The 21886-nt window shown below is 43.7% G+C and overlaps 1 protein-coding gene across 13 annotated transcripts in view; it reads right to left on the bottom strand.

The window, feature by feature from the left end:
• The window catches only part of LOC106609364 (myotubularin-related protein 5), a 90091-nt gene extending 76426 nt beyond the window's left edge, over nt 1-13665 (bottom strand). For all 13 annotated transcript variants that reach the window (XM_014208124.3, XM_014208131.3, XM_014208127.3 and 10 more), the window contains exon 1: nt 13429-13665. In XM_014208124.3, the coding sequence (XP_014063599.1) occupies nt 13429-13483 (55 nt within the window). In that variant the 5' untranslated portion in view covers nt 13484-13665. The remainder of the gene's footprint in view (nt 1-13428) is intronic.
• Nucleotides 13666-21886: the final 8221 nt, after the last annotated feature.

The raw sequence follows: 21886 nt of genomic DNA, 5'->3' as shown, positions 1-21886 counted from the left end.
ATTCTGTCTCTCACTGTTCAAATAAATCTACCATTAAAATTATAGACTGATCATTTCTTTGTCAGTGGGCAAACGTACAAAATCAGCAGGGGATCAAATACTTTTTCCCTCACTGTAAGCTTATGAGGCTTTTATAAGTTACATTCTTCAAGAATCAATGGGTACATAATATTTCATTCATTTATTAATCAAAAAATGATGTAGCAACTGCAGATTATCCCTTTAAAGTGGCTGATGCTATTGGTTTTGGCATTTAACTATGATTTTGCAACTGTTAGGCACATTCTCAAAACCTACATTTTTGGTGAGCAGTGGCACAAGCAGGATCCCTTGCATAATCCTTAGTTAATTCTATCTTTAGGTGAAAGTTGAGCCATTTAGAGTATGGTTGATGGGAAAAGGACAGGCCCTAGGCCTTAGGCCCTGGAGGCACTATCAACATTTACAGTAGAGGGTGTTAACTGCAAACAAACAAAAATATTATGATTTGAAATATGAATCATAGCTACATTTCTGGAGAGGCAGTTGGCAGCAGCATGTCAAAATTAAAGTTAGGCCTATGCCTGGTGAACTTTTAACACAGATATTTGCATGAGTGAGGTTTGCAGGCCATTGAGCAGTAGGTCTCCCCTGCGAGAGGCCCAGTGACACACCATGTGTGACAAGGTGGAGGTGAAGTGAAACTATGAGCAGGCGATGTTTATCTTGGTCCGTGATCACAAGGTGAGAAAGTTAGCGGATGTTAGGTGTTGACCGGGTGGTTCTGCTCTTCCAGAGAAGAGGAAGTGTTTCAGACAGTATTGTAGTGCTTCCCCTAGCATCACAAGGTAGAAGTAGCCACTAGACAGTACTGTAGTGCTTCCCCTAGCATCACAAGGTAGAAGTAGCCACTAGACAGTACTGTAGTGCTTCCCCTAGCATCACAAGGTAGAAGTAGCCACTCGACACCTGACGTGTTGGCAGCAGCCCTGACCATAGTTCTAAGTTCTTTAGACCTCACCCTTAGAAAGAAAGCTGACATGGAGATCACCTGTATAGAGACCATAGTAACCTGAGTTCTCATTCCTGGTCCTAACTCCAAGGTACCCACAGGGACTGTGCAGGCTTTTGTTCCAGCATTGCACTAACACAACTGACTCCACTAGTCATCAAAAGCCCAGTTGATTCATTGAATCAGGTCTGTTACAGGCGGGAACTCTCAAAACTGGGCTCTTGGGCCTAAATTAGATACGGTGAGAGACCCTGATTGTCTTGGCTCAGGCACAACTATGTGAGCTTATCAACAGTGAAACCTCAGCAGAGTGAGTCTGGGCCAACATGGACAGTCAGGTAGACTAGACTTTAGTTGTCTCCTGGGTGACGAAGTAACAGAGTCTGATGTAAGAGCAGGGTTTCCTTGCAGAGCATTCAGACTGGAGCGTGACTGGAATGTGAACTGAGCCAGGCAGCGTGAGGGAATGTCAGACACACTACTATCAGCGGGACCTGCTGTTGGGTAAAAACTACTGGAGGTGGAGAAAGAGAGGAAGGGAGTGGGGTAGAAAGGTAGAGAAAGGTGAGCGGTAAGAAACCGGTGAAGCAGGTTGAAGTTGGGGAGAGGTCCTATGCTGACAAGGTACTGAGATGGCGGCCTTAGATCAGGGTTTCCCAAACTCGGTCCTGGGGGCCCCCCCCAGGACCCTTTGTTTTAGCCCTAGCATCACACAGCTGATTCAATTAATCAAAGGTTGATGATGAGTTGGTTATTTCAATCAGCTGTGTAGTGCTAGGGCAAAAGCCAAAATGTGCAACGGGGTGGGGGGGCCCTAGGACTGAGTTTGAGAAACCCTGTCTTAGATGACCATAGAGCCAGTGACTGAAACACCGAGTGATCATGGAGGATAGACAGTTGGAATAGTGACTGGCTGTAGACTGAAAATGATCATGGTCTTGAATGGACAGTCAAGGGTATTACTGCACTATTGGAGCTAGGAACATAAGCATTTCTCTACACCCACGATAACATCTAAATGTGAGTGACCAATCAAATTAGATTTGATGGCAGGCTGATAACAGCTCTCTGTGTGTGTTGTCTGTTCTGATGCCAAGAACACAACAACCACAGCTTCTCGCTTTCATCTCCAAACCACCATGATGTGACAGCTGGTTACCACGGTTACTGCAACTGACAGGTTAAATTACCACACTGTGTGTGTGTCTGCATGGTGACAGACTCTAGCTGCTCTGGTCCCTGCCTTCACATTACATCACTTATCCTTAGCACATAGGTCATTCGTTTTTATCTAATCTTCATAGTTTCAACATGATCAAATATGTTTCTACCTGATAAAAAAAAAAGACAGCAGGACACTAACAAGGTTAGCGTGACATGGATACTGCACTGTGCAACTCTGCATTTTTCAGGCTCCTGAGGCCAAACCACACATGGCCAGAGAAGTGGATCCATTACAGGCCCAATGCACAATGCACTCTTTCTCCCTCGCACACAGTATACTCAACACACATAAACACCATGATATCATTTTCAAGCCTATCACCACACCCACTCAAACTGTCCTCTCCCTATGCTGTGCACACACACACAGTGTTGATGTGTAATATGAATGAGTGTGAGTCACTCTCTCTGATTAAACGCAGCAGTGCAGGCCCAGAACTGTACTTGGCTCAGAGACACTGGGTGGGATGCAATGTGACTGGTCACTGGAGAGTATGGCAACAAATAAATAGAATCCAATTATCTCTAACGTTTCATTTTCAGAATTTGGAAATAGTAGACAGCAGGGGAAAAAATTATCACTAGGCAAAAAATGTTTAACCCAATCCATTTTAAAGCTGTCTCTAGTAGCAACCAACACAGACAGACCAAAAGGGGAAACAGACATTGCCATGGTGACCATGGTCATTTTTTTGGTGCAAAAAAAAATAAATAAATAAATAATAATCTTCAACAAACACATCATTCCTGCTAAACTTATAGCCCCCTCTGTCGGGCCCCCTCCCCAAAACAAAAACACAGCCTTTCAAGGAGATGAAATACTCAACTCTAAGAGAGAGAGAGAGAGGGAGGATGTGTCTCAAATGGCACCCTATGTAGGAAACCCGAAATGCACATCCTGGTCAAAAGTAGTGCACTACATAGAGAATATGGTACCATTCAGACAAGAGAGATGTGACCAACAAGTCTTCGCTTTAACTTTTCCCTTTTTGTTTTGCAGCAAAACAGTCAAGGTCACTGTTCACCTCCAAATATGGTCGACTGATAAACATAATTATTTATTTTTTATTCACTTCCTTCGCAGTCGTCTGCGCTTGTCTCTGAGGTCTGTTTCCTTCTCATCCTACTCTACTACTTTCTGGCCATGACCACCCACACGTGTGAACTTTCCAATGAATCTAAGCACTGTGAAGTCAGAGGTCAGACTTTTTGTCTAATACCAAACTAAGGGCCTGTTCTGCATCAGACTTCTCCATTTGATCTCCTGTCTTTTCTACATTACCGGTATGCAAATACAGCAGCCTACAGTATCTACCTGCCCTTTCTCAAAGCCCTTAGTGCCTTAGTCTAGAAAGAGTGTTTTGGCTTTCACGTATCTTGGACGGGGTCAGGTTTGGGGAGAACTGATCTTGCAACAGTTCATAAGCGTCACATTCCTTGTGGAGCATGGCACACACACACATTGAACTACTCACGTAAAACACACTCTTGGCCAGCCAGCAGCAGCACAGTCTGTTAGGTGACAAGCTACTAAACTAGAGTTGCCCACATATCACATTTACATCACAGCTGTATGCAGACAGACTAGGGGGGAAAGGATCCAAATATCTCCAACTTTAATCAGTGACATTCTTCAGCATGTTAGCACAGTGCTATGCTAACAGCAATAGCCTACAGTTTTTAGGCCTGTAGTGGTTAGTGACTTCTAGAGCAGGGATCATCAACTAGGCTAGGGTGGTATACCGTATGACGGGATGGTTTTTCAAACTCTTTGAAGTTTAATAAAGTTAAATATTTATTGGTGCGGTCTTTAAAACTTCTTCAGGCTAGGGTCTATTTTTCCTCCACTTCCTGTCTGACTGACGTGCCCAAAGTAAACTGCCTGTTACTCAGGCCCAGAAGCCAGGATATGCATATAATTGGTACCATTGGATAGAAAACACTTTGAAGTTTGTAGAAATGTAAAAATATTTTATGAGACTATAACACAATTGATATGGTAGGAGAAAATCCAAAGAAAAACCTACAAGAATTAGCTCTTTCAATGAAAAGCTATGGGTCCTATGCAATTCCAGCTCCCTGATTGCAATTCCTATGGCTTCCACTAGATGTCAGTCTTTGTTCAAGGTTTCAGGCTTGTTTCTTCCCAAACGAGGAAGAATTTTGAGTTTTGGTACAGGGAGTCAGAGTTGGAAATCAGTCTGTGCGCGTGCGACGAAGAGGATGCGCACTTGCTAATTTAGCTTTTCTATTGAACATACTTCTTTCCATATGAAATATAATAGTTTAATTACATTTTAGGGTACCTGAGGATTAAATAGAAATGTAGTTTGACCTGTTTTAACAAAGTTTAGCGGTAGCTTTTTGGATTCCTTTCTCTGCAAGTTGAACAAGTGGATTACTCAAATCGATGGCGCCAACTAAACACACTGTTTGGGATATAAAGAATAATTTTATCTAACAAAACAACCATGCATGTTGTAGCTGAGACCCTTGGGATTGCAAATCAGAGGAAGATTTTCAAAAAGTAAGTGAATATTTAAATCGCTATTTGTGATTTTACGAAGCCTGTGCTGGTTGAAAAATATTTTGATGTGAGCCGCCATCCTCAAACAATTGCATGGCATGCTTTCGCTGTAAAGCCTATTGTAAATCGGACAATGCAGTTAGATTAACAAGAATAAGCTTTTAACCGATATAAGACACTTGTATGTACCTGATCCAGTCTGTAATAACAACATGTTTCAAGCAAACCATCATGGCCCAAGAACGCCAAAGTAAACTGTCTAAATTATATATTTTTGTTTTTTGACTAGGCAAGTCAGTTAACAACAAATTCTTACTTACAATGACGGCCTACCCCAGCCAAACCCTAATGACGCTGGGCCAATAGGGTGGTGCACAATGGGACACCCAATCACGGCCGGTTGTGATACAGCCTGGAATCGAACCAGGGTCTGTAGTGATGCCTCTAGCACTGAGATGCAGTGCCTTAGACGGCTGCGCCACTCAGGAGCCTAAATGACTACTGCCCGTAGCACTCACACCTGCAGCCATGAAATGCTTAGAAAGGATGGTCATGGCTCACAACACCATCATCTCCAATTCGCATACCAACCCATCCAGGACCTCTAGAAAGGCCAAAGTCTCCAGACACCCAAGTCATAGACTGTCTAGGACCAAAAGGCTCCTGAACAGCTTCTACCCCCAAGCCATAAGACTGCTGAACAGTTAGTCAAATGGCTTCCCAGACTATTTGCATTGACCCCCCTTTTTTCTGCACTGACTCTCTTGCACTGGCTCTAAGCACACTCACTGGACTACACACACACACACACACACACACACACACACACACACACACACACACACACACACTCACTGGACTACACACACACACACACACACACTGCTGCTTCTAGTTTATTATCTATCCTGATTGCCTAGTCACTTTCACCCTTACACACATGCACATATTACCTCAACACGTTGACTTTGTACCAGTGCTCCTTGTATATAGCCTCGTTATAGTCATTTCATTGTGTTACAATTTCCTTTTTTTATTTAGCTTATTGTTCTTACTTTTTAACTCTGCATTGTTGGGAAAGTGCTCTTAAATAAGCATTTGCCAGTGAAGCCTATACCCATTTTATTCGGCACATGTGACAAATAAAATTGTGAAACCTGTGAAAGAAAAAAAAAAAACAATGTGCCAAAAAACAATCATTTGGCTACGTGGGTTTTGACTCATCGTTACCGCATACATTACATGGGGACGTGCAAATTCCCGAGCATCATGCTCTCTCCCTCCTCTGTGTAAAGAAATTTGACTGCAACCAAACACAGCACACACAAATTGTACCAGGAGGCAGGACAGAAAACAGACTGTATTTCCCTGTCATCGCTTGCTTTGTGACTGACAGGCACCTATCCTATCAATAGATCACTGGAAGATGCAGATCTTTCATTCTAGCGGGCGATGGCTTGACGGACTAGAGAATTGAAACTTAAATGAAAAGTAGCCTACTTAATACAAAGGCAACCGTAAACAGGTCGTCCCCCACGAATGATGCAGCGGCCCAATTCGGGACAATCCTTGTAATTTGGTAAATGACAAATCTCTATGGCATGATGCATCATTCATTAGGTACTAGTCTGGAAAATATTGCGTCGAGAGACCTTTGTCCAAAGATGCCACATATCAAGTTTGGTGCAGATCGGTCATTAGGTGCCAGAAGAGTAGTGTTTTAAGTGTTTTTCAAGAAATTCTTAACCATAATGGCGGACCTTATGGGACATTGAGATAAATTTGTTCCTTGTGAGGAGAGGGACATCTGTACCAAATTTCATGACTTTAGGTCCAACAGGGTGATGGGCGTGACCTTTCAAAGTTTGCATTTTCAATATCGTTATAGCGCCACAATCTGGCAAATTAGTGTACTTTTGTAAATGCCATATCTCTATGGCAAGACGCATCATTCACCAAGTTTCGTCAAAATCGTGTCAGCGCTGTCAGATATCACATGTGACTAACGTACGGACAAACACACAAACAGCCGGCTGAAAATGAGTCTGTAACCGGCTGATTAGCCGCCGGCCGGCGCTACTGGAAAATGCTGCCTAGTAGACAGGTACAGAGACACAGAGAAAAGAGCCAGTGGACCACACTGAGGAACACAGTACATTTGTATATTAACAGACAATCATATCTGGAGTGACCTACAAGGATGGGTGCATACAAAAAACAGCAGGGGTGGGGGGGGTGAACAACACACAGTAATAATCTGGAACCCAGAAATCAAACAGCTTTCCCTGGGAGAGGGAAGGGGGTGGGGTTGACAACTGTTAAAAAAAAAAAGAAAAAAAAAAAAAAATGTAATCATCCATTCACCAGAGATGAATAACCATCCAATCAGGAGCAACCTTTTCCAGCCCAGGACAAATCAGCATTGCTTCCTCTGTCCCTTTCAACCAATCAGATGCTGTGTGTGGGATTAGGCCAAACACAGTGGGACACCAGATTACAATTCCTTTCTTTGATGGCGACGATGAAGAAGGGGAGGGGGTCTTGATCATAGATAAACTGTACTGGCCTAACAGAAAATCTAGTCCCACCGCTCATATACCCTGGGGGGGGGGGGGGTTGGAACGATTACTCCTCTAATCCCAGGCTGACTGGGAACAGGATTGCCCCAGTCCTGCCCTGAGGGGTAACGGCAGGAGGAGAGGAAGGGTGAGGGGGATAAATTCTCCAAATTCCTTGGAAGACCATTAAAGCAAAGCAGGGCTGGTAATTGCCAGGGACCTCACGATAGAATAGTATCACAATATTTTGGTGCCAATACAATATGTAATGCAATTCTAAACAATTGACTCCCTATTTAAAAAGAAGATTGAGTACAAGCTATGAAGGAAAAATACTGGAGTATTGGTGCAGGTAAAGCCTACTAGCGCAAAAAAATAGTGAAATGTGCAACGAAATAAGATGTATGGTCAACTAAGTAGAGGTCGACCGATTAATCTGAATGGCCGATTAATTAGGCCCGATTTCAAGTTTTCCTAACAATCGGACATGGGTATTTTTGGACACCGATTTGGCCGTATTTATTTTATTTATTTTTTTACACCTTTATTAAACTAGGCAAGTCAGTTAAGAACACATTCTTAATTTCAATGACGGCCTAGGAACGAACGGTGGGTAAACTGCCTTGTTCAGGGGCAGAACGACAGATTTTTACCTTGTCAGCTCGGGGATTCAATCTTGCAACCTTACAGTTAACTAGTCCAACGCTCTAACCACCTGCCTTACATTGCACTCCACAAGAAGCCTGCCTGTTACACGAATGCAGTAAGAAGCCAAGGTAAGTTGCTAGCTAGCGTTAAACTTATCTTATAAAAAACAATCAATCATAATCACTAGTTAACTACACATGGTTGACGATATTACTAGTTTATCTAGCGTGTCCTGCGTTGCATATAATCGATGCGGTGAGCATTGGTGAAAAAGGACAGTCGTTGCTCCAACGTGTACCTAACCATAAACATCAATGCCATTCTTAAAATCAATACACAAGTATATTTTTAAACCTGCATATTTAGTTAATATTGCCTGCTAATATTCATTTCTTTTAACTAGGGAAATTGTGTCACTTCTCTTGCAACAGAGTAAATGTATATGCAGCAGTTTGGGCCGCCTGGCTCGTTGCGAACTGTGAAGACTATTTCTTCCTAACAAAGACAGCCGACTTCGCCAAACGGGGGATGATTTAACAAAAGCGCATTTGCGAAAAAAGCACAATCGTTGCACGACTGTACCTAACCATCGATGCCTTTCTTAAAATCAATAGACAGAAGTATATATTTTTAAACCTGCATATTTAGCTAAAATTAATCCAGGTTAGCAGGCAATATTAACCAGGTGAAATTGTGTCACTTCTCTTGCGTTCATTGCACGCAGAGTCAGGGTATATGCAACAGTTTGGGCCTCCTGGCTCGTTACGAACTAATTTGCCAGAATTTTGCGTAATTATGACATAACATTGAAGGTTGTGCAATGTAACAGGAATATTTAGACTTAGGGATGCCACCCGTTAGATAAAATACGGAACGGTTCCGTACTTCACTGAAAGAATAAACGTTTTGTTTTCGAGATGATAGTTTCCGGATTCGACCATATTAATGACCTATGGCTCGTAATTCTGTGTGTTATGTTATAATTAAGTCTATGATTTGATAGAGCAGTCTGACTGAGCGATGGTAGGCACCAGCAGGCTCGTAAGCATTCATTCAAACAGCACTTTCGTGCGTTTTGCCGGGAGCTCTTCGCAATGCTTCAAGCATTGCGCTGTTTATGACTTCAAGCCTATCAACTCCCGAGATTAGGCTGGTGTAACCGATGTGAAATGGCTAGCTAGTTAGCCGGGTGCGCGCTAATAGCGTTTCAAACGTCACTCACTCTGAGACTTGGAGTAGTTGTTCCCCTTGCTCTGCATGGGTAACACTGCTTCGAGGGTGGCTGTTGTCGATGTGTTCCTGGTTCGAGCGAGGAGAGGGACGGAAGCTATACTGTTACACTGGCAATACTAAAGTGCCTATAAGAACATCCAATAGTCAAAGGCATATGAAATACAAATCATATAGAGAAATAGTCCTATAATAACTACAACCTAAAACTTCTTACCTGGGAATATTGAAGACTCATGTTAAAAGGAACCACCAACTTTCATATGTTCTGAGCAAGGCACTTAAACGTTAGCTTTCTTACATGGCACATATGCACTTTTACTTTCTTCTCCAACACTTTGTTTTTGCATTATTTAAACCAAATTTAACATGTTTCATTATTTGAGGCCAAATTGATTTTATTGATGTATTATATTAAGTTAAAATAAGTGTTCATTCAGTATTGTTGTAATTGTCATTATTAAAAATAAATACAAATAAAAACCGGCCGAATAAATCGGTATCGGCTTTTTTTGGACATCCAATAATCGGCATCAGCGTTGAAAAATCATAATCGGTCGACCTCTACAAATAATATGTAACTGTATCCATTTTTATCCCCATCACTAGCTTCTAGAAGTGGGTCACTGAGGTCAGGCTGCAGGGCCCTGGGGCACTCGTCTGCCTCCTGAATAAGGAGCATTCATTACAGCAGACCGACAGCGATGAAACAGTCACACGCACACACAAGCACACAGCCCCGGGCTGGGGCAGGGACATAAACAAAAGTCCTTCACTAGAAGAGCAGTAGGCTTACATCCAGGTCAGAGCAGGGACCAGAGAGTCACTTTACATAATGTCTGCAGGGAGAGAAGTATCCGGCACAAGCCCTGAGAGACACCAGATCAGCCAGTACTCAGTGTAGCTTCACACTGAGACAAGCAGTGTCTGTTTACAGCCTAACAGACAGAGAAATGGTAACGTTACCAAGATACCATGGCATGACGAGTTCCATGGTAGAGACATTCCAACACACACACACCTCTGTCCCCCTTCCAGCAGCACCCCCATCCCCTATGAAGGACAGATTGTGAGGTCTATTTCTGGAGGTCCTGCTCTAGAACCTGCTCTAGAACCAGGGAGGAAGTGGAAGCCCACAGATCAAGACGAGAGGAGTGCTGGCAAGATCCCAGCACTCCTCTCTCTCGTGTCCTTTTCCGCTGCATTAGTTGTTGTGGTGTTTCAGTCTCACTCTGGCGGTCTCTAAATGTAAAGCTAATTCAAATCGTCCAGCAAAACGTAGGCATATCTATGCACCTGACCTAAAGAAGCAGTGGGTGAATCTCCTGGCTGTCAAAGACAAGAATGCTGCTCACTTGTCGCTGATAGGTATTTCGTTTTATAATGAATTGGACAACACTACAGTAGGTGGCATTCTTCATGCTTCTCTCCTCTATACAGATCTGTGTACCTCTAGCTGGGCTGCATGCTGTTGTAAAGGGAGCGGAGTCACAGTGCTGAGCTCTGGTCCAGGCTCTCTCACTGTGCCAGAGCTGTCACTCCTGGGTGAAAAACAACTGCTGTGCATTCTGTCTAGTCCCCCACTGCTGCATACACAAACAGTAACACTCCTCCAACTGCCTGGGAGGGAGGTAGAAAAGGGGTCAGAACGGAGAGCAGTGCGTGTTGCGGCTGATCATGGAATGAGGCCCCTGGCTTCTACAAAATTACATACAGCTCCCCACCCACATGATAACACCCCCCCCTCCCCCCCCTCCTCTCCCAGTTTTCATAGAACACAGACACACAACAGAGGGACAATCTGGATTCTCGCTCTAAACACATCTCCCAAGAGTCCTCTCTCCTATTTCCTGTTTGGGCCGGGAGCCCTGCGGACGGAGTATCCGATTCGCCGCAGTGTTCTCAGCACAAAAGGGGACGGCTGTCAAAACAGAGCTACACAAGAAACCCCAGTCAGGCTGACCACACCCCGGCCATCTTGGCTCCCCATGTGAAGTCTATCTGATCAATGAGAGTTTGGGTTGAGCACAACTATCAGGCTACCTGACACCTTAGTGACTAATGGGGTGTGTGAATGGGAGCTGTAGGCAGCGGTCATCAGAGCAGGGGCGTGCCCTACAACATTGACTGTAAACAGTACAGTAGCAAAACCTGCCCCACAGGGTGCAGAGAGGTCTTGTTTCTCTGGATATCCTCTTCTAATAATTCAACTGGTGAATGCTTTACATTGTACACTGTCGACTCTAATTCTAAGCGTGGTCACATACAATTAAAAGGATGGGTGTAAGCAGGTAAAAGCTTTTCTCCATGACCAAATGTTATGTTGATGATGTAATCACCCAGGAAGCATCTTTAGAAATACAGTGATGTTTCAACAACTCAGACAGTGGAAGTAACTTGCAAACACAGATGAGCTCACACACCCAACCTGTTAGTCAGCAGTTGTGAAACATTCCAGGCCTGTGTAAATGTGTGCCAGTCAAAACACAGATGAAGCAACACCTCCACACCTGTGCTTTCAGGACATGGCAGGACTACAGCTCTGTCAAAATGTCAGGAAGCACCAAGCTCTCTCTGGTATGCGAGAATGACGTCAGAAGACAATGCCATTGCCCCTGGGAGCATGCATCAGCCTAACAGAATGAAGAGTATCAAACTGGAGTATCGATCTGATTGCAGAAGAGTGGGTATCCTCTTTAGGTAATGAGTATGGGGTCAGTGTTCAGGAACAGGGAGTAAGACTAAAATAAGCTTGTGTTGCTGAAAAGTAAAATGTATACTTTAAAGAATAAAATGTCAGATGCAATTGTTGCAGCAAGTTATTTACTATGCATGTATTTATTAAGCATTGGGCTGCTGTAAAAGGGTTTCAACGACAGACAAATCATAATCCCTGAGTCTTGTTTTTTTATTGGGTACGGAGGCCTCGTTTCTCCTTGATCACCTCAGCACTTGGGGTTTTACTGTCTGCTTCCCAGATGCTTTACAGGCAGAGTCTGCATTCAGCAGCAAGAACAGCAGGGTAGATACAGGAAGGAGAGACATTCTGCAGTGTGTGCAACGTCCACATCATAACATCCTGCCACTCAACCTTGCAGGGATTGGCCCCCTTCAAAGACAGACATGCATTAAATGTATGCAAAGAAAAACAAAATGTTCATTGTCCAACCTCAACTTTCCAACCAAGAAATAAGTACACAAGCCAGTTCTTGCTTGATTTTAGACGCTGAGGACTTGTCATGCTACGATGTTTCTGCATGCTCCATCTAAATAAGTCATAAACAGAATCCATTCTATAAATAAAATACGTTACAAGTTTCCAACTAGCTTAATATATTCATCGGATAAGGCGGCTTTAATATTTCATGGTGAACAGGCCATTATACCGCACAGATCTAGGACACCGCACAAACCGGGGGGGGGGGGCGTCAGATAACGGTCCCAAACGCTCAGCGTCCGAAACAACACAACAGGAAGAAAACGGAGCATCTACTGGGCTCCGTTCCGGCCGCTCTGGTTCAAGTGGCTTGGGGAGGGGCAAAGCCATTCTAGGTTAGTCCACAAACAAAAACAGACAAAGAAAACATCCAACAATACTTCCATTTCTAAAACATACGTTAGTTGTTCACAAGCATTGGCAATACAAATAGTACGCTTATCAAGCAAAGATTTGCTTTGCTTCTCAGAATGACCAACTGGTCCTTTTAATTTCAACCTCATCATGTAAAATCTCGACATGAACGTGTGACTTTTGCTTTACTAGCTCATTCATGTTAGCTTGGCGAGAGGTGACAGAAAAATAGTTTTGCTTTAGTTAACTAACAAGTTGATTTAATAAATCCGTATTAACTAGAAGTCTACTCTAACCAACGCCGCCAACACGTCGTTAGCTAGCAAGCTAACAAGAATCCTCCACCAAGCTAGTTAGTTGCAATTTCAGTTATTAGTTAGCTAGATATGACTATGAAAATTATGAATGACAGCAAAAAAAATGGAATGCAGACATTCACTCAAACTCTTTCCTCGTGGTTTGAAATGACACCAGACGAGAGGCCTTTGACATCCGCGATTTCTAGTTCAGTGCCCTGCCGGATAAGACACCCCACAGCTGTGGGACGCCGTTTTGTCCCAGCCCGGCCCGTCCCCGCCTCCCTTTCCTCCGCCTCCTCCTGTTTACTAGGGCTGAACCGCGGCTAATACGCTAGCATTAGCTAACTAGCACTTAGGAAAATAGCTAGCCCAAAACTCACCTCTCTTATCGAGGTCGTAACCGACCACCACGAAGTAGTCGGCGAGCCTGGCCATCTCGGAGTTCACGGAGACAGGCCTTTATTGCGGTATCCTTTCCCTTTACCGTCGATATTCCATTCACATTCTGTTGGCGAAAGACACATCTCGGGCGACAGAAGCATCCTTCCTGCTGTATCCTGCCGCCATACTGTCAGTATGCCTTGAGCTGACAGCGAAGTGTGACGAGTCTGCGCACTGGGATACTGGGAGGGGCGCACGGCAAGAATGTCCCACAACGTCCCATTAATGAATGTAGTTGGGTGTAGATCTCTTGCAAAAAAAACTATAACCACTATTGCCTACAAATGCAACACGTTGCTAGCTAGATGCCGACAATTATCTTACTGAAAACATGCAATATTTGCGGTAGAATGATTCTGAACAATTAGTGTGTTTAGCATGCATCAATAACATCGTGGCTACAGGGCATGGTACTTGGGAAACCTTATGTAGTCTACCAATGCACATCAACATATCAAATAAACACGTTAAAACAAGTCTTTGACAGCCCAAATTGACTTTTTACAGTGAAAATGACAAAACTGTATCATAACCTTTCTGTGCACTCACTGTCAATCTTTTGGTTATCTAAACTAGAGACCATATCTTCCTCATATCTGTCACAAGTGTTCCCCAGCCTGCATGTCATTGCTGAAATTACTCTGGAATCAGAGGGTCTGCCAGAACTGATCAGACGAGAGCCCACAGGAATGCCTGCTTTTGCAGTGTGTGTGTGGTCAAAACCGATGGTAGCCCATATAGTTGTGTAATGTTGGCCTATACAGAAAATAATCGCTATTAAATAGGATTTATACATTTTCAGTTTTACGCAGTATGCTTGTATGAGAGAGAGATATTAAATAGAACATAACCTCTGTGTGCAATTGAATAGCCAGTGTGATCCTAACCACAAGCGTCACTCGCATTGTCTCCTCATGATTGCCTGAACAGAACTAAAGTACCTGTTACATAATACATTCATGCCCATGTCAAATTCCAGCGTAAAACTGCAGAGCACTTGACATTGTTACATGACATTTATCCATCCTCTGAAACAGAGGCCCAGTTTCGTGCAGCCTGCTGTCCTTGGCTGCTGGCACCGTAACGCCACTGAGAAAATTCCAACACTTCCTGCACTGTGATCTTTGACCCAAAGTACTTAACACTCCAGGATTAAAAACCAGGCATGGCTCTTAAGCATTTTTGTCTTTTGTTTTTGTTTTGTATAGCCTTCTCTCTTACTGCACTTGGTATCCCCCCTTGACTTATAATGATAGACTGTCACTGTGGGTGGTTGGCAAAAAAATGTATGTCAAGAAACACCCCCTATACCTTCCCCCTTCAGTGAGCATAGTGTCAACCCGATAGTATATACTGTAGATAAATCATTGTTGACAATAGAGTGACACTATTCCCCTATGCCTGTATTGAGTCAGGTCAAGGGGGATGGTCTATGCTTCCTACAGCTGACTGGACACATGGCCTTGAACTTCACTTGACAATCTACCAGTAGGCAGGAGGGAGGGAAACGCACAATATCCATCTCCTTGGCTCTCCTGGTTGAGCACTAGGCTTTAAGGTAGCAATATTCACTGCCCTGTTAACTGCAGTAACCCTGCTGGTGCATAAATAAAGGTGTTGTAGATACAGAGAGACCTGAGAGAACGACCTAGAGCCTTCTGGCCTTAGTTACAATGGATACACTGATCAAGTTCCCCCACAATGCCTTGAGAAAGACAAATACAAATAAATTGTATTTGTCACATGTGCCAAATACAACAGGTGTAGACCTTACAGTGAAATGCTTACTTAACCAACAATGCCGTTTTAAGTCAAATAAGTGGTAAGTAAAAAATAGATAAGTAAAACATTTGAAATTAAAATAACAAATAATTAAAGAGCAACAGTAAAATATCAATAGCGAGGCTATATACAGGGGGTACCAGTACAGAGTCAATGTGCGGGTCACCAGTTAGTCGAGGTAATTGAGGTAATATGTACATGTAGGAAGAGTTAAAGTGACTATGCATAGATAATGAACAGAGAGTAGCAGCAGCGTAAAAGTGTGGGGGGAGGGGCAATGCAAATAGTCTGGCCATTTGATTAGCTGTTCAGGAGTCTTTTGGCTTGGGGGTAGAAGCTGTTAAGAAGTATTTTGGACCTAGACTTAGCGCTCCGGTACCACTTGCCGTGCGGTAGCAGAGAGAACAATCTATGACTAGGGTGGCTGGAGTCTTTAGGGCCTTCCTCTGACAACACCTGGTATAGAGGTCCTGGATGGCAGGAAGCTTGGCCCAGTGATGTACCGGGCCGTAGGCACAACCCTCTGTTGTGCCTTGCGGTCGGAGGCCGAGCAGTTGCTATACCAGGCAGTGATGTAACCAGTCAGGATGCTCTCGATGGTGCAGCTGTAGAACTTTTTGAGGATCTGAAAGCCCATGCAAAATGATCCAAATTTTCATTCTCCTGAGGGGAATAGGCTTTGTCGTGCCCTCTTCACGTCTGTCTTGGTGTGTTTGGACCATGATAGTTTGTTGTTGATGTGGACATCAAGGAACTTGAAGCTCTCAACCTACTCCACTACAGCCCCGTCTATGAGAATGGGGGCGTGCTCGGTCCTCCTTTTCCTGTAGTCCAAACTAATGAAGTCGTCCGTTGGAGGTATTTCATCTCCACATCCAGTTCCAGTTCCCCTCTGAAGACGACCCAGCCCACCGCTGCTGACATTCCTGGTCCTTCTCACCACTCATGTGTGTCTCCCCTGTTAGGAGCATCCATGCCCTGGGTAGACATAGCACAGATAGCAAGATCTCGGATTGGCATACATACACTGTTATAATGTTGTGTGTTGATAATATTACTAAGCAAAATTAATACGTTAATATTTTGAGTTACACTTGAAAGCTCCATTAGCGTGTGAAAACTGACTTTTAAGCAGAGAGAATTGGCTACAGTATTTGTTCCTGATCTCAGTTCCTACATCGATTACTATTGTCAAACAGAGAAAAAGACAGAGACAGAAACAGCGACAGAGAGGGCCAGTTCCTCCTGTCACTGATTCTCTGTAACTCATGACACACAGCCCACTCAGAACACAAAGAGAAGAACTGTCAGGCCGGATGCGACAAGTCACCTGACTTCCTGCCAACAAACCAACAGACAGGAAGTGGGTTGAAGGCCTCTTGCAAATCATAGCTCTCGTGGGGCATCAAGCATTCAATTGCTCATCCTCTGAGATAAAGCAAGCGTGAAAATGTCCTTAATGAGGACAAGAAGAGTAGCGATTAAAAGGTTTCACTTCCCCAAGTGTCTCAAACTGTACTGTATCTGACGATAGACGTGAAAAGGGGAACTCTTTTCTGATTTGCTGGTAGTCTGGTAAAGGTAAAAATTGGTCTATATATACTGCAGTGCTGCCACTGTGGAAGGAAGAGAGATAGTTCAGGATGTCAATCCAACTGACGTCTATAGTGCTGTAATAATACAGAATGTTTCCTCTGAAGGAGGCAGATACCATCTAAGTATACATAAACACAATAGTAATTGAGCCTATGATGTTTATCTGCCGTGGGAATTTACTCTTTGAGAAAACAAACCAAATGCAAGTGTTGGACAGACTGAGGCCTGTATGAAGAGGTCATTGGACCAGTCTGTGGTTGATAGGAGAGGCCCTGACCCAGGCTGCAAGGCTCAGCCTCCTCACTACTTCCCTGGGGTCAAAGATCCACAGAGTCCCCATGGTACCCAGGTGCCTGGAGCACGCTCACACCCGCAGGCGATGGGAAATGTAGCAAAGGGCTTTGTGTACAGTAAACACTATATTCCTGCTCTGTAACTATTAGTGTTATCACTCATAACATACAGAGAAGAAGCTTCAGGGCAGGTAGAGATGTCAGAGATCTCTCTCCTGAGCTCTCTGGTGCAAGAAATCTTCTGTTCATTTATTTAAAGTGAATTAAAGGTCACATGAATTCACTGTATATAAAGAAATATTATAAGCAAGTTGTATTTTCAAAATTCCTGTCCATTCAAGGAGTTGAAAGAAACTTAACACCCGCCCATGGTCGTTGCCAGGTCTGTAAGTAAAAGTATTAATGAACCAAGCATACCTCTGAGAGAATGCATGAGGTAGGTTAACTGCACTAGGTTTAACCTTATTTTATTCTACACTGAGTATACCAAAGATTAGGAACACCTTCCTAATATTTAGTTGCCCTTTTGTCCACAGAACAGCCTACATTTGTCCGGGCATGGACTCTACAAGGTGTCGAAAGTGTTCCACAGGGATGCTGGCCCATGTTGACTCTAATGCTTCCCACAGTTGTGTCAAATTGGCTGGATGTTCTTTGGGTGGTGGACCATTCTTCATACACACGTGAAACTGTTGAGTGTGAAAAACCCAGCAGCATTGCAGTTCTTGGCACAAACCGGTGTGCCTAGCACCTACTATCATAACCCGTTCAAAGGCACTTAATTGTTTTGTCTTGCCCATTCACCCTCTGAATGGCAGACACACACAATCCACGTCTCAATTGTCTCAAGGCGTATTAATCTTCTTTAACCTGTCTCCTCCCCTTTATATTTAACAGGTGACATCAATAAGGGATTATAGGTTTCACCTGGATTCACCTGGTCAGTCTATATCATGGAAAGAGCATGTGTTCTTAATGTTTTGTAAACTCGGTGTACATGGCCATGATACTATCATCAATCTTTTATTTGTTTGGCTATTTGATACTGGGATCTCCTGTTCTCCTGCCGCCAGTTAAAAAGGGCTCAGTCAGGCGCTGTCAGTTCTGGAAGCACCACTATTGTCTGCCTCCACTGTCCCACCTAGCAACAAGCACCCCGTCTGTGCTAACATCTTTCACCACACAGAGGAGTGATCCCTCATTTGCTCATGAAATGGGCACACTGGGCAAAACCCTAACTCAATCAGGCCATCTGCTCCAACCCCCGTCACCTTCGGCCCCTCGCTGGTAACAAGAGCCATGCAAACAAACTTGACTGTGAGCTGTCAAAGAGACGACTAGCCACGTAAACAATCTTGGTTGTACCCCAATCCCCTACAAACTAGCAGTGTAAACAAATTTGATGGGGGGAGCCACTTTGCCTGTGAGCACACAGGGGAGACGAGGATGCTCATCCCAGTGGGAAAGACCATGTCTCCAAAATGATTTCTCACAGAGGATTTAATACTTAATACTCATACTTGGGGTTCAAGGGTCTGCTTGACATTACAAAAAGTCCTAATTTGATCATGTTTGTTTTCTTGTGTTTTAAAAAATGCTGACAAATTATGTTTATCTTCTATCTGGGACATAATCTGGTCTGTCCCCAGCCCCATTGGAGGTCAAAGCCTTTGTGTTTGGCAAAGCTCCACTGGGCTCAGCTATGTGTGCTTCTGCAGCTGGCCTCAGTAACTGTCCTTTGCTGTAGAACATTCGACTGATAGGAGGTTCACTAGGGGGCAGCAATTGTAAGATAACCAGATACAGTGAGGTTTCTGGTACTGTGCAGACGCTCACAAACAGTGAACTGCACTGTAACTAAGTGAAACGACAGAAAAAGCAGGAAGTAAATTAATATATGAGTGAATTGATGGATGAATGAATAGATGCACGTGGAATTTTTGGAAGATGGAGTAAAGTAGAAATTAATATTTGAGAAATCATTCTTGAGTTATGATCAAGTTGCTGTGTAAGGAAGAAAAGCAGGTATTGGGTACCCACTGGGAAAACACTAATTGAATCAACGTTGTTTCCTCGTCATTTCAATGAAATTATGTTGACCCAACGTGGAATAGACGTTGAATTGATGTCTGTGCCTAGTGGGTTATACTGTAACTTCTTGCAGTACATACGGAAAATGAAGTACTATATCCGTAGAAAATATTTTTAGGGATCTATCAAGAGGTTTTCTCAGAAACAGGGGGGAACTTTTGGACTCTGGGAGACTCCCTAAATCTTCCCCCAGCCCACAGGTGTTGTTTGTTTGTATGCACATCTTCTCCGCCATTTGAATGCACATTACTGGTACTAAAACGATTAAGCTGTTTTGCAACGAAGCCACCTACTTTGAGAGAAATGATCAGAACACTTCAACTCTGTAAATTGTTTATGTGGGGCTTCCTGTTCAGAAACCATAAGCAGACATATCCCCTGACCCCCCTGTGTACACAACATTAGATAGCACAGATGATTTCTACACAGATTATGTTGTGTAATATGTTCTGTTTCGCCCTGGGGAGCCTCTGTTTATAAGGGCTCCAGTGAAATTATAGTAAAACATTTAGCAATTTCAGAACATTTACACAACCAATCAGCCAGTCTGTGACCCCAAAAATGTCACATTGGCTGAGACAAGAAGAGAGGAGGTTGGGCAGTACCACTCTTGAATGGGTTGAGTCCTACTTGTTGGGGAGGGAACAAGTGGTAGAGGGAAAGGGTTTTCCCTCCGAGGCTACCCATAAACTGTGGCGTGCCACAAGGGAGCATGCTAAGGCCTCTGTTATTCCTGCTGTACATTAATGATATAAAGGATGCTTGCTCACGTAACCTGTGTCACGCCCTGACCGTAGAGATCCTTATTATTCTCTATGTTTGGTTAGGTCAGGGTGTGACTCGGGTGGGGAAGTCTATGTTTTTTGTTTCTTTGTTTTTGGGCCGAGTGTGGTTCCCAATCAGAGGCAGCTGTCTATCGTTGTCTCTGATTGGGAATCATACTTAGCCAGCCTGTTTTCCACCTGTGTTTGTGGGAGGTTGTTTTCTGTTTAGCCTCTGTTGCCTGACAGAACTGTACGTTTTCGTTTTTTCACCTTTTGTTATTTTGTTTGAGTGTGTTGTGATAATAAAGAATCATGAGCACTTACCATGCTGCGCTTTGGTCCACTTCTCCACCTAACGACGACCGTTACAACCTGTTTCTGTATGAAGAGGATTCTGCACTCCTGGTGTCTCACAAAAACTAAACCACACTGTAGAGTATACTGAATGCAGAGCTCACTAACATCAATGCATGGCTCATAGACAACAAGCTATCTCTGCACCTCGGCAAAACAGAAGCAATTCTGTTGGGGTCTAAATTGAAACTAAGCAAGTCCTCAGGCATCAGGGTACAGCTAGCAGGAGAGGTACTCACAGCCAAAACAGTGGGCAATTACTTAGAATGTACACTAGATGGCAACATCGGAGGGGGAGTATGGCCACTAAGGTACGTGGTAAGAAAGGGCGGGCTAATGCACTCATTTTGACTATGCTAGTGTAATGGGTTAGAACCGTCTACCTATTTTGAACGCACGTTGTTGGTCTGCCTGCGCCAAGTGTGTGTGATTGTTATTTAAGGGTATGGCCTTTTGTTTAAAACCCTTCCTGTTTGTGTCATTCAGGGGATCCCCTCACTATGTGCTGGTTGGCTTGCCTTGGGAGGCCGGGACTGGTGATGGTGGTTTTTAACAAAGTATGAGAAATAGGAATTATTGTACATGTAGTGTGTTTAAACACTGGCGTCCATATTTCACCTAGACTTGCTCTCCTTCTCCCTGGGCACGCCCTCCGTGACCGTGGCAACACATTATTATTGTCTGTTTGAGTATGTGAATGGAATGTATAAACCTAGTGTAATTTGTGTGATAATGAAGTCTGTCTTGTAGTACAGTTGTACGGCGCTCCTGGAGCTGAAGATAGTATATGGACATTACGTAGGCCAGGAGATTGTGCATTTCTTGTGACGATGAAAATAAATTGTTGTCTGATTCCCATGCTCCACTTTTTGATGCAAAGAACCTGTTATGTTTAGCTTAGTCCCAAGGATCTACCTCGCGTATTAAAAGGTGGCGTGGTACGACTACAGGAATGAAATATTTCTGTGTATTTCCCCCACGTTACAATAGCACATCATGGTTCGAAGGTTTAAGTCATCTACTAAAAAGCAAGCTTCAGATAGCCCAGAACAAGTTGATTAGGCTGGTGTTGAATCTGAGCCCACGTACTCAAATTGGTAGGAGCCAGTTTCAGGAGCTCAACTGGCTGCCCGTTGAGTCAAAGGTCACACAGACTAGGCTTAGTCTGGTACATAGGATCATCCATGGGGCAGCCCCAAGGTATTTGTCTGACTACTTTCCCCATGTTAGAGATTCACACAACCTTAACACTAAAGCTAGGATTGTGTGTGTGTGTGTGTGTGTGTGTGTGTGTGTGTGTGTGTGTGTGTGTGTGTGTGTGTGTGTGTGTGTGTGTGTGTGTGTGTGTGTGTGTGTGTGTGTGTGTGTGTGTGTGTGTGTGAGTGTGTGTGTGTGTGTGAGTGTGTGTGTGTGTGTGAGTACGTACGTTCCTTTGTGTATAGTATGAATATGTTGTGTTTTTATGACTGAATAACCAATTTGCCTGCCATTTTAGCTTCTGTTTTTTTTTTATCCTG

Source organism: Salmo salar, chromosome 07, assembly GCF_965601325.2.
Source record: "Salmo salar chromosome 07, fSalSal1, whole genome shotgun sequence".
Classification (NCBI taxonomy): domain Eukaryota; kingdom Metazoa; phylum Chordata; class Actinopteri; order Salmoniformes; family Salmonidae; genus Salmo; species Salmo salar.
This window is presented reverse-complemented; position numbering and strand designations above follow the sequence as displayed.